The 12,775-nt window shown below is 56.4% G+C and overlaps 1 protein-coding gene across 3 annotated transcripts in view; it reads right to left on the reverse strand.

The window, feature by feature from the left end:
- The window catches only part of ARHGEF2 (Rho/Rac guanine nucleotide exchange factor 2), a 32,858-nt gene that overhangs the window by 14,475 nt on the left and 5,608 nt on the right, over positions 1-12,775 (reverse strand). The window contains exons 1-4 of one of the 3 annotated variants that reach the window (XM_060031607.1): positions 11,471-11,537; positions 2,900-3,044; positions 638-705; positions 233-296 (exon numbers count right to left, since the gene is read on the reverse strand). In XM_060031607.1, the coding sequence (XP_059887590.1) occupies positions 233-296; positions 638-705; positions 2,900-3,044; positions 11,471-11,533 (340 nt within the window). In that variant the 5' untranslated portion in view covers positions 11,534-11,537. Of the gene's footprint in view, positions 1-232; positions 297-637; positions 706-2,899; positions 3,045-3,254; positions 3,444-11,470; positions 11,538-12,775 lie in introns of those variants that run through there. The other 2 variants (XM_060031616.1, XM_060031597.1) reach the window with 2 other exon arrangements.

Genomic DNA, 12,775 nt, shown 5'->3' on the forward strand with positions numbered 1-12,775 from the left:
GTGTGACCAGGCTCAGATGACCAGCCATCCCAAGCCTTCGTCCCCATTTGAATTCTCCTGTCCCGCCCCTAAGCCCAAGAGTCCGGATCTCCCTTAGGATCCCCACCATCAGCATCCAATTGAAAAGAGGAAGGCGCTGTGCCAGGGAACGACCTCAGGGGGGCAGCACAGCTCATGGGCTGAGAGGCCTGGGGTCCAGGGTCCTATGGGGACCAGCATCCTCACTACTCACTCTTACTGCGAAGTGAAACAGACTGCAAGGCAGTGTTGTTCTTCAGCAGGGCAGCTTTCTGTTGCTGTGAGACAGAGAGCAAGAGAGAGACACCAAGAACAGCTGTCACCCTAGGGTCACCCCCATAGGCCCAGGGCAGGAGCTGGGTGGCTGGCCCCCTAGGGAGAAAGCTGGCATGATGGCTAAGGGCATCAGGGTGGCTGAGCCCAGTGCTGAGGGGATGTGTCTACAGCAACAGGCTGACCCCCTCTTGCAGGGCCTGCGGCCTGGGGTGGAGGGTCTGGGCTGCCCCTTGGTGAGGAGAGGGGCTGAGTAACACAGGGTGAGGAATGAACGGAAAAGGCATGAGGGTACCGCACACTCACTACCCTCTCCCCCAGCCCTCTGCCCTCCCTGCCATCTCACCTTCTGCTTGACCTTGGTACAGTTGGCGAGGGTGTCTTTACAGCGGTTGTGGATAGTCACATTGCAGGCTGGGAGGGTGGGGTAGAGAGGGTGATGGGAGGGCCGGGTGGTACGGGGGGGACACACCCACATGCAGACACCCATCTCCCCATGGCCACACAGCCTGAGACTCTCCCCCTTCCCAGACTCCTCGGCCATCGCCGCACCCCAGTCCCTCTCCTCCCACCTCCCCCCTTCCTTCAAGCAGGAGATGAAGTGAGGGGGTATAGGTGTGGACCACAATTAAGCCATCAGGAGGGGTAGGCAGTCCTGACTCAGAGATGACCTGCGAGGTGGACTAGAGGGAAGAAGGGGTTACTGGCTGCCAGAGATGAGCTCAAGAAGCACAAAGGTGGTTGAGAATGACAGATGGCAGAGAGGACGCCCACGGAACAGAAGGTGGCACAGGAGCAGCTGGGGTGGGGGCTAGGGGCAGAGAGGGGGAAATGAACATCCCCTGAGCTTAATCCTAACCACCCCTTGAGGTAGATGCAATAATCCTCATTTCATAGATGAGGATCCTGTCTCCTGGAGAGGTTAAAACCATCTGCCAGAGGTCATACAGCTAGTGGTAGAGCTGGGGTTTAACTCAGGAGTGTCTGTGCACTTCCTGTTGAGCCATACATAGGTCCACAAACTCTGGCTAGGCCTAAGCAGTGCTAAGGCTGATGGATCCAGCGGCAGAGCGGGGGACAGGCCATGCCCTGCCCCTGCCCGCCACGCCTGCCTGCCTTCTGCACTGCTCAGCTATGCTTGCTATGACTCTAGCCTCCCTTCCGGACCGGGGGAGTCTTTTTCCCCAAGTAAGGTAAACCCACAGCTCCCACACTCCATCTGCTTCTCCCTCATCACCCACCCCACCCTGCCATGGGATAGGAGAGAAGAGGAGAGGAAAGGAAGAGTAGCTAAGCCTAGGCACTGGGACTACTGGCCGTCCCTTTCCCCAACATGCCCTCACAGCCCTTGGCCGTCTCCAGCTTCCCCTCCCCCCTCGTCCAACAACACCAGAAACTCTGCTAACTCCTTCAGACAATACCCAGCACCGTGCTTACTTCCACAAATACAAGGCGAGCAGGGTGCGGCAGAGGGGCAGACAGAAGTGGGGGCTGGAGCTGCGTCCACCCCCCCTGGAGCTCCCTTCTCCTACCCGCAGCACCCAGTGTCTCTGGATCGAACCTCCGCTATCCACCTGCTCTCAAAATAGCGCTTGCTGCCCGCCTCCCCGGTTCCCCTGGCAACAAGCTTCCAGATTGGGAATTCTGTCAGGTCTCTAGAGGGATCTAGATTGGGGTTCCCTCCTCATCCTCAAAACTCTAAGTTGAACAGTGAGGAAGTAGAGAAGGCTCACTGGTTCTTTCTGGGGTTCCATAGAGATTTAGAAGCTAAAGCTTTTGTCCCTCTGTTCCGCTGCAGGCCACAACACCTCCGGTCCTGCGTTAATCAGAAGCAGCTCTTTGCCATAAATCTGGGTGTTGGTGGGGAGGGTAGACAGGGCAGGAGCCCTCCATGTAGGCATCTTGGGGAAGGAAGAATTCGTTGCTTGTACTTACTAAATACAGGGCTACCCTTAGATGTGGGTGAAGGTCAGGAGTTCTATCTAATCCTTATTCCCCCAACATACACATTGCTGCCATATTCTCTTTCTCACTGTGTATCAGTCAGACTAGAAATCTGAGACAGGGGGGTCCTAATCCCTAATCCTCTGCTTCAAACTGTAGAGATTTAGAGATTTCAGACTCCCCCCAGTCAATAGAAAGGGAAGGGGCAAGGGGACCCTGAAGTCCTGAACACCCGGTTCTGCCCAGGAAGACCGGCAGAACAGCTGCAAGGCCAGCAGCTTCCCACCCAGCTCCCCTATTTCTGCCCCCCCTACCCCGCATACACACAACATTCCTGCTTCTCTTCCAATCAGTTCTCCTGACCCTCAGCAGCTGTTCAGGGAGCTGGGGGATGCCCAGCGGACGACAGCTGCAAGGGGAGCCACTCCAGCCTCCCCTCCCCCATACCCCCAGCTAGTCCTGCTTAGGCCATATTCTGACTGCCACTACCCCTAGACATGAGGACAGGGAGAAAGGGATCAAGCATCTGGCCCTGGCATTTGGGCCCTGTGGGGGTTCACAGAGGAGAGTGATCCTTATGGATCCAAGGTAAAAAGAAAGGAGAGAAAGATTAGGGTCAGTGGGCGCTGACTCAAGAGTGACATTCAGGGTCCAAACAACTTACTTGGGCAGATGAGGGCCTCCTTGGCTGTGATGCTCTTGTTACAGGCATAGCACATGGTCATGCCCGAAACGGAGATGGTGGTGAAGAGGTGCCCGTTGGTATAGCGGGCGTCCTTGGCTTCCTTCATTTTCTCTTTTTCCCGGGTCTGTAGAAGGGGCGAGAGAGACAGGAAGTGAGGCTGGAGGATGCCAGGGTGCCTGAGGAGTCCAGAGACACGGGCCGAGGGCAGAGGCAAGGGAGCAATGCCTGCCTGAAACACACCATTTCCTGAAGCAGAGTTTGCCGCGCTGTGTCAGAGGCAGCTGTCCAGGAGTGACCAGGCCAGCCCCGAGGGCCGAGCCCACCCCTGACCTACCTGGCCCCTGCGGCTGGGCTGCCTCCTGTTGCCGCTCATCTCCCCGGCTCTAGACCTCCGCGTCCTCACTCCACCTCCCAGCCCTAGCTCTGCTCGCCCCCGAGCTGCTGTACTCTCTTCTCTGTGCCGGGGGAAGATGCGCAGAGAGGAGGGGAGAGCAGGCGAAGCAGAAGGTGCCAGCTCACCAGCGCTTTCAAATCTATGGGAGTTAGCTCCTCTTATAACCATGACAACCAGTGTTGGAGCCGCTATCTCCGTGGCAGTGGCAGTCACAGTGGGGGGCAGGAGATCCCCTTATTAGATTGGCTGAAGGGGGCAGAATGCCTCCACTGCCACCCCCAACCAGAGGTCAGGACCCCAAACTTCTGACTCTTCCACATCTGCTCAGCCAAGGTACACGGGGCCACTCTGTGGGAGGCAGCATGTCCCCTGCTAACCTCGAGGCAGGAGAAGCCTGGTTTCAGTCTCGGATCACTTGTCCTCTCTGGGATCTTTAAGAAAGGAAACTGGGCCACCAAGGTCTCATTCCCGGCAGGAAGTCTCTTCTGCAGTCTAACTTTTATCCCTCTCATGCTACCCTCCAAAACCTAGGATATCTCCTTTATTCCTCCTCACCCAATTAGTCTAGGAAGTCCTTTCTAGCATCTACCCTCCATCCTCCAGCGGCAATGTCACTTCCTCCTGCTCTGGTCTCCGTCGAGATGGGGCACACTCTCCGGGCGCTTCCACAGAACCTCAGAGGCTGGCATTTCCCATCAGCTTTCTCTTCTCCTGCTTCCCCCTGACCTCTGCAGGTGAAGTGATTCTCCCTGACCTCTTTCTGTCCTTTCTCAAGCTCCTGAGCTTTCCCTGAAACTGAGGAGATAAGAAGATGGGACACCATGCTTTCCACCTATTCCAGGACCCTCCTCAGTGGTCACCTCAGATCCCTGATTTTCCCTCCACTCTTAGAGGACTGACAGCAGGAAGAGGACCTGGAAGACCACTCCCTCCAAGGATTCCCTGCCTCTCAGAAAGCGAAGAGCGAGATCCTGATGGCTGAGGCTGAGGGTAATGAGCCCCAAGTCAGAGGACACTGTCTGGGGCCCCGGGGCAGTGAAACAAAACTCAGAGGAGAATCCTCAGCCTGGACCTTGGAGGTCTAGTCCTGACTCTCAGCTGAAGCCACACTAGCAGTTAAGAGGTGGGGGAGGGGGGGCTTCCCTGGTGGCGCAGTGGTTGAGAGTCCGTCCGCCTGCCGATGCAGGGGACACGGGTTCGTGCCCCGGTCCAGGAGGATACCACACGCCGCGGAGCGGCTGGGCCCGTGAGCCATGGCCGCTGAGCCTGCGCGTCTGGAGCCTGTGCTCCGCAACAGAAGAGGCCACGGCAGTGAGAGGCCCACGTACCACCAAAAAAAAAAAAAAAAAAAAGAGGTGGGGGAGGGGAAGAGACTCACTGGCCTGGTGCAAGGGTAGAAAAGGGAAGTGTGAACGGGCTGAGTCAACAGCACAGGGGCCAAAGGGCACTGGACTATGACGCCCTAGGGTCTCAGGGCTTCCTGGTAGCCCAAGATCCTTCTCTCTCCTGCCTACCCTCAGAAGCTCCAGGTTCATCTGATGGTGAGCAGAGCCTAGGTCTTCAGGTCATTTCCCACCCAATCACCCATTTTTCTTTTCTCCTCCTCTCCCATCCTCCTCCTCTTCCTATATCATAGTCTCCTTCCCATCCCCTGGCCTCCCTCCTCTCCCCCATGGCCTCCCACCTTGGCTGCCCCTTTTTCACCCTTGCTTCTCTTCTACTGCCCTTGGCCTCTCCCTGCCCTCCTCCTCCTAGACCTTGTCAAGAAAGCTGACCAACTTTTAACTCTAACCTCCCTTTTTCTATTCTGGTACCTACCTATCTGGACCACTAGAAAATTCTCCCTTTAGTCTAACCTCCATCTGCCCTGCTCCAAATTATAGTTCTTTAGGAGATCAAATCCTCCTCTGAATAACAGCCTTTATAGGACCTCAAAGTCCAAGTCCAAATAGCTCTTCTTACTGCCCTACACTCTGCCTTCTCTTCTCCTCTCCTGCTCTCCCAACCTTCTCTATGACACAAATAAAAAAGTTCGAGGACTCATTATGTTTGAATTAAAAGTATGCAAGCAAAAAAACATGAAAATCACATTAAAACAGCAACACGGGGAGGGGCAAATTAGGGGTATGGGATTAAGAGACACAAACTACCATGTATAAAATAGATAATCAGGGAATTCCCTGGTGGTCCAGTGGTTAGGACTGCGCGCTTTCATTGCTGAGGGTGCGGGTTCAATCTCTGGTTGGGGAACTAAGATCCCGCAAGCCACGCAGCATGACCAAAGATAAAAACAAAACAAAACAATAACAGATAAGCAGCAAGGATGTACTATATAGCATGGGGATTTATAACCGTTACCTTGTAATAACTTTAATGGAGTATATATAATCTGTAAAAATACTGAAACTAATATAATATCGTAAATCAACTATACTTCAAAAAATAAAATAAAAAGAGCAACATGTCTGAATCAGGGTCAACTCCCAAATGGGCAGTCCTGCAGATTTGCCCTAGGGCTGCTACAACTCCCCCTCCCCTCCCCTGACCTCTTCCCTCTGCCCTCAGGCCTCCAGGAGCTCTCACCTGGGAAAGAGGCGGGGAAAAGGACGGAGAGAACTAGGGGTAGCCAGAGAACAGGGTCTCTTGTGGCCCTTCACCTCTCTGGCATCAACATCCCACAGACGACCCAGCTACTCTGGGCCCAGGCTCCCCCACCTCCCAACACTCACCCTCTCTCCAAGTGACCCTCTCTCTAGGTGGGCCAGCAGTGGGCAGCAGCCACAGCAGCAGCACATCCCAACACGGACACTGCCCAGCAGCAGGCGGCCCTGGCACTGCCTAGCGCTATTGTCCTGGAGGCAGTCTGCACCCGCCCCAGGGCTCAGGCTGGTGAGGCTAGAAGGACACAGGGCCTGCTCACCAGGGGTGCCTGCTCCAGAGATGGAGTGAATGGGCTTGTTTGGTTCTCTGTCCTACTCTTTCCAGATCTTCTTAAGATCATCCCAGTTACCCGCCCACCCGCCAGCGGGACAGCTCTTCACCTTCATGGCCCCATCTGTCCACCAAGAAAAGGGGCCATTACTCTGCAATCCACAACACCCACCCCAACACCCAGAGGCCCTTCCTGCTTGGTTCAGTCCTCTACTGTCCAGTGTCCATAGTCTTGCTTTCTCACAAACCCTCACAGAAAGTCTTTCTTGCAATTGCTACACAACAAACAAATAAAGCAAGGGAAAGCACCTAGCACAGGGGCTGGTATACAACAGCCACTTAACACATGTTCAGAAAGAAAGGAAGAAAAGAAGGATGGGTGGATGGATAGACGCCAAGACAAGGGGTCCCAGCAGCACCCTTGCCTCTACTCTAGGGATCCCCTCATTCCTTATCAGAGCTTCAGAGCTTTCAGTCTCCTCCTCTCTCTCTTCCCCCCCCCCACCCCGGCTGCACCTCACACTTGCGGGATCTTAGTTTCCTGACCAGGGATCCAACCCGTGCCCCCTGCAGTGGAAGTACAGAGTCCTAACCACTGGACCACCAGGGAATTCTGGTCTCCTCCTCTCTTGTTTATTCTTTTCTCCCTCCTCCCAGACCTTTTCTCCTAATTCCTTTGAACTTAGGACCAGATGGTATCCTCTGAAGGTCAGAAGAAGACCAACCCAAACTTTCCTTCCACTGTCATCCCAGATCTTGGTCATTTTGGGGAAAGAAAGACTAGGCGAATGGCAGAGGACATTGAGGCTGGTGGCTCAAAGTCTCATAGAACAGAAGCAGTCTCCCCTTTCTCCGTATTTTGTCTCCCAGGCCGAGAGATGAGGAAAACAGTGACATACGTGAAGCCCAAGGAATGCCAAAGCCTGGACTTCGGCTTCCCGTTCCCCGGCGGGCAGCAGAGGATGGCGGAGCTGACCCAGAAGAGTAAGAGCCTCTCCAAGCAAAGTCTAAGCTCTCAGCTGTCCTTGTTCCTCCATTGGGTATGTCCAAACCAAGACCTCTGGAGAAGTCACGTGGTGCTTAGAATGACCTCTGCTCCAGCTGCAAGTGGCAGCAGCCCCTTCCCCAAGGTGGCGCAGTCTCTGTCCAGGCCCTTTGTTTAGGGACCAGAAGGCCCCCGGAGGGTTCCACTGGGTTTCCAGTCATCTGTAACTTAGGCCCTGAACAGCAGAGGTTCAGAGTCATAGGCTGCAAGGGGCACTGAGTCATGAGGGATGGGCTCTAAGGCTGGGAAAAGAGGAGAAAGAGGGTTCCTGGCCATGGGACTGAGAAGAGGGCTTGGGATGGTCTCAGCCAGGCTCTGCTTCCTTTATGAGCTTCCACAGACGAGATAAAGGCAGGAGGCTAAGGAGAAGGCGGCCAAACGGAAACGCTAACGCCAAAGCCAGAAACATAACACAAAAAGACATCGCTGAACGCACAAAGGCACTTAACGCTTGCCTGATGAATGAAGATGAGACACCGGACAATGGGGGTGGGCACACTGGTGAAGCAGAAGAGGGGTGCTAAGGACCACAGGGAATAAAGTCGGGCTACCCTGAGACCCAGGGATCCTGGATCCCATCCTACCCCCACCCCCCACCCGACCACACCTGTCGGGTCAGGAGAGAAAGACAAGCAGAGACGGAGGGGGGAGTGATGCAAACAGACGGGCATTTGTGCAAGCGAACAATAGCTGTGCCAGGACTCCCTGCCCTCCTGGCACAGGGCAGGCCGGCTGAGTTGGGAGGGGGGCAGCTGCTGCCTGCAGCCCCTCCCCCACCCTCCCCCAAGGAGACATAAACAAACCCAGAAGGGTCCAGCCAGTTCCTCTCAGCCATTTCTCTGACCAGCTCCAGGAACCATGACCAATCTGCTCCCTCAAGCTCCTAGATGATACTTCAAAGCACAGACTGAAGCTAAGAATGGAACTACCTCCCCGCATCCAGAGTGCAGTGAGCCCCCTACTTTGGTGGCCATAATTCAAAACAGTGACACAGAGCATCTGGGGACAGGCAGACAGACACAGACACACACGCACACCAACACACAGGTCATGTGCACGCATGGGATTCATTTCTTCAGATCTGTCCCCTCCCCGACTCCAAGCTCAGGGTTCCGGGGAAGCCAGAGGGACTGAGATGGGACCCCTCTTTAAATCCCTCGGGCAGCCCTGGCAGGTCCTTCTCTAGGCAGCATCCAACCTCCTGCAGTCACTCAGTGACTTCCTTAAGCTTTTGGCTCCCTTCCCCCATCCTTGCTTCTCCCCCTCCCCTCAGCTCTTTCCCTAACCTCCAAGAAAGGCCCCTAGAATCTTTTCCTATTCCCCCAAAAGTCTCAGCCTCCCGGGAGACCCCCAATTCCTCAACTTCCCCCGCAACCTGCCAGCACTCTCAGCTCCCTCCAGGGCTCCCCCAGCCCTCTTCTCCGGCTCCAGTTCTAGTCCTGCACACAAAGCCAGCCATCTCTCCAACACTCAGAACAAAGAAACAGTCTCTCTCCTCTCTCCCCACCACACTCCAAATCTGGGGTCCTTGAGATTCCAGGGACACCCCCCTAGCCTCCAGGGCCATCCCTGATCCTCTGGCCCCTGCCCGCTCCTAGGCAGGAAAGGACCCTTTGTTCTGAGAGAGGAGACACTTAGGGTTTGGGGGGAGGAGGGAGGGAGGAACAGGGGATGAAAGAGAGAAAGGGACCTCTGGGGTTTGGGGCCTATGGAGGTAGGAAGTAGAGCAGAGAGAATGAGGGGGTGGAGGACTGGAGATAGCCTGAAAGAATAGAAATGGAGTGAAAAGAGAGGAGGCATGAGGAGGGGGAGCTGCACAGAAAGATTCTAGGAGGGTGGGAAGGAGAAAGGGACAGGTTCGACTTAAATTCCTCCTACTTCAAGGAGGTCCCGGGGAGGAAGGCAAGGAATGGGGGGGGGTCAGGACATAGCTCTGAACCATCCCCCCAGATAGGTAGCAGGGGAGACCATCTTCCTCAAATTATCTCGTTTCCAGCGGCCCCCCTCTACTTCCCACCGCAGTATAAAAAGAAAGGAGACAGCTGGTGTGCTTGGGGGAGGGGGAAGAGGGGATCCAGGGTTTGTTGGCTAAGAATCAACTCCCCCCTTCTGTAACCACAGCTTTCCGGAGGTGGCCCTCCCCTTCCGACCAGCCCAAACTGACAACCAACCTCCTCCAGTGGCCCCTCTGCCCTCTCAGATCTACCCACTCAGCCCCTCACATCCCCACCCCCAGTCAGATCCCAACCCCCGCAAAACCAAGGCCGCCCCAGGATAGAAAAAGCCAAGCTTTTAGATTCCCAGTCCCCCCCAACTACCAAAAAAAAAAAAAAGGCATGAGGACCCAGGTATCTGGCTCCCCAACTCCTCCCAATAACGGAAAAGGGACCGGAGTATCTACCTTCCCAGAACCCCTGTCTATAGCCCCTCTCCAGGTCTGCCCCTCGCCGGTGCCCCCATGGCTTTCCCTTTTAGGGTGGAACCAAATTTCCGTGGTTTCAAAAAACCTCTCCACCCCCCTTGGCCCTGCTCCAGGGTCTCAGCTCAAACGGTTGAAAAATAAACAGACTTTCATAGCTGGGGCCTGGCCTGGCGCAGGGTTGAGAAGAGCCTGTCTGCCACCCCACTGTTCCACTGCACTTCAGCCATCTCTCCTCTGGCCCTCTGTTTGTCTTAAGCCCTACCCAAATCCCCAGTTGCTTTCCTGTTAGCAGAATCTCATCCCAACCCCCCAAGGAAAAGTTCCAGGATGGAACCTCTCCCAACTTAGCCTCTAGATGGGTAGTCAGGCTAGGAGCTAGGAGGGAAGTGTGGGAAGGGGTTTCCACCATCTCTGAGGACTCCAAAAGGGTACTGCTCCCATGCCGGTAGACTGTGATGGTGATCAGCATAGGCTGGTGATCAGCATAGGCTGCGTGCCAGGGCAGGACACTGGGATTGGAGAGAGGCCAGAGATTAAACCAGCTATGGAGTGGGTCTTGGCCTTTCCTATAATGGGTACAGTGTGGGTGCCTTGAGCAGCTGGGAGGTGCTGTCTGCATGCACCACCTTCCTCCCAGCTCTCATTTATTCACCTACAAGTCAGCTTCATCATTTCCTGGGGGCTGAGGTGGAGAGGTGTGGAGAGATCATGGCCTTTGGGAGTGCGCCTGGGTACAAAGGCAGAAATAAGGGATACTTGGAAAGGAGTGGCCAAGAGCTCAAGATGGGGGTGGGGGCTAGGGTAATTATACATCCGGACTCTTGAAATGGTAGGTGAACAGTCCCAAGATAAAGAGTTAAGAGAGCTGGGGTGGGGAGGAGGGATGAGGGCACAGTGCCAAGTGGGTCAGTCTAAAGGTTTCAGTTTGTTTCAGGCTGCAAGGACAAGGAGCTTGGAAGCTGGTGGGGCAAAAAGGGATGGGGGGACCCTCTGTTTCAGGAACAGGGGTGCTCTGGGCCCCAAGGATGGAAGAAAGGATCCTAGCTACACAAAGACCTCTGCTCCCTTCACCTGAGGGTGATGGCTTGGGGGAAAGTAAGCCGTCCCTAAGCTGTCCTGACCCGTCACCCGCCCACCAGAGAGAAGAACTGAATCACAGCTGGAAAGTCCATCTGCGAGGAGAGGAGGAGCTGACTGCTGTCTCGGAGGGGTGGTGATGGTGGTGGTGATGGTGGGAGGAAGCCGGGAAACCACCCCCTCCCACCCCTCCGCCGGATGGCGGGGACAAAGAGGGAACGACCAAGCCAGCGACTGCAGAGTGGGGGGATACCGAGAGCAAGCCGGTGGAACCCTGGCGGAGGGGGTTCTGGAGAGCTTTCGCCGACCCCACCCCCCCTCGACACACACACCTCCCTCTTCCCGCTCTGTCCCTTACCGGAGCAACTTTCTTTCACGCGGCCCAAAACACCCGGTCCCGCCAGATCGGAAGCCCCTAAACCCCAGGTCCGCTGGCTCCCGGGATCCCGGCAGAGAATCTGCTCGGAGCTGGAGGCGCGGGTCGCGTCTACTGCTCCCCCAGCCCCCTCCCCACTCACTCACAGTCCCCACCCACCCCGTCCCGCCGCGTTCCCGGCCGACGCTCCGCCCGATTTTGGCGCCCAGAAAGCAGGCGGGCAGACCCGGGGGCGCTGCGGGTGCCGGGGATCGAAGGGCGCCCTGAGGACAGCGGGCGAGAGGGACAGGGGTTTCAGAGCCCACCTTGCTGGCCAGCTCTTTGCTCCGGTCGATCCGCGCCCGTGTGAGGGATTCGATCCGAGACATAATCCGATGGGGGCGGGGGGAGCCCAGGAGGACGCGGCGCGGACCCTGGCGTCCGGCTTTTTCGGGGGGAGGGCGGGGGAGGGGTCCGACCCGCACGCGTCGGTCTTGGGGACAGGAAGTCTGACTCCCCTCGCCCGGCACCCAGCGCCAGTTCCTCAAACCCGAGTCTCCACCCCCGCCCGAGCTCAGGAAGGGGGGAGGCGGGGCGGAGGGAGGGCGGGTGCCGAGCGCCGGACGGGACGCTTCGGTCCGTGGAGGGGCGGCTCGCACAAGTACAAGGGGCCGTGGACTAGCTCGCAGGGCCCCTCTGCCCGTTGCCCTCCAGCGCCGGGCGCCTCTAACCCCAGACGCCCGCCTCCTGGCTTCGGTTTTCCTAAAACCCACCCTGGCCGGCCTCGCAGCCCTCACCCCACCCCTGGTCTTCCCTTTCCCCTCCTCCTCCTCCTCCTCCGCAGTCCATCAGTCTAGAAAGACTCGCGGGCCGGAGGATTCCAGCCGCCCCCAGCTCTCCAGGGAACCCGGGGCCAGTTCCTTCCTGGCCTTCTGGGCCCAACAAAGCAGGCCAGAGCCACCGACCCCTTTTACGACTGGGGGCAGGCGTGGGGAGAGGGCGGAGAAATCAAAGGGGAACTAAAGGGTGGATCTTGAGAGGGCCTGAAAGGGAAGATTCACTCCTGGAGGTTGAAGAATCTGAGAGGAGAGCATTCTTCCACAAGCCCCCAACTCTCTGGGGCCTTACAAGACCGCCCTCGGCCCATCCTCTTCCCTCCTACCTCTGCCTCCACTGACTACTGGGGTGGTAGAGGGGAGGAATTCGCCACTGTTACAGAAGACTAAGAAGCTGAGGAAGTCCTTCCTTGTGTCTAACCCCAGTTCCCTCTGTTGCAAGTTAGGCTAGAACCAAAAGACCAGCAACCAGCCTTCCCCAGTCAGGGACAGTTGGAGTATGGCCAGTCTCTCCACAAGAAGGAGGGGTGCAGTAGGACATTCTTTCTGGACACTCTGCCCCAGTCTGAGGCAACTTGCACCTTTTGGGGAAAATTCCTCCTCCACTCTAATTATAATCACTCACATTGAAGTTCATTTCTGCCTCTCAGGGTCTCCCATGTCTCTGGGAGAAACAGAAGTACAGAGAGTCCTGGGACAGAGCATCTTATGTTTGCAGGGTCCCGCCTGATTTCTGGTCCCCAAAGGTGTGGAGGAAGGAGGGAGGGAGAGGAGGCCCAACCTAGACCCAGCGGC

This window comes from Delphinus delphis, chromosome 1 (assembly GCF_949987515.2).
Source record: "Delphinus delphis chromosome 1, mDelDel1.2, whole genome shotgun sequence".
Classification (NCBI taxonomy): Eukaryota; Metazoa; Chordata; class Mammalia; order Artiodactyla; family Delphinidae; genus Delphinus; species Delphinus delphis.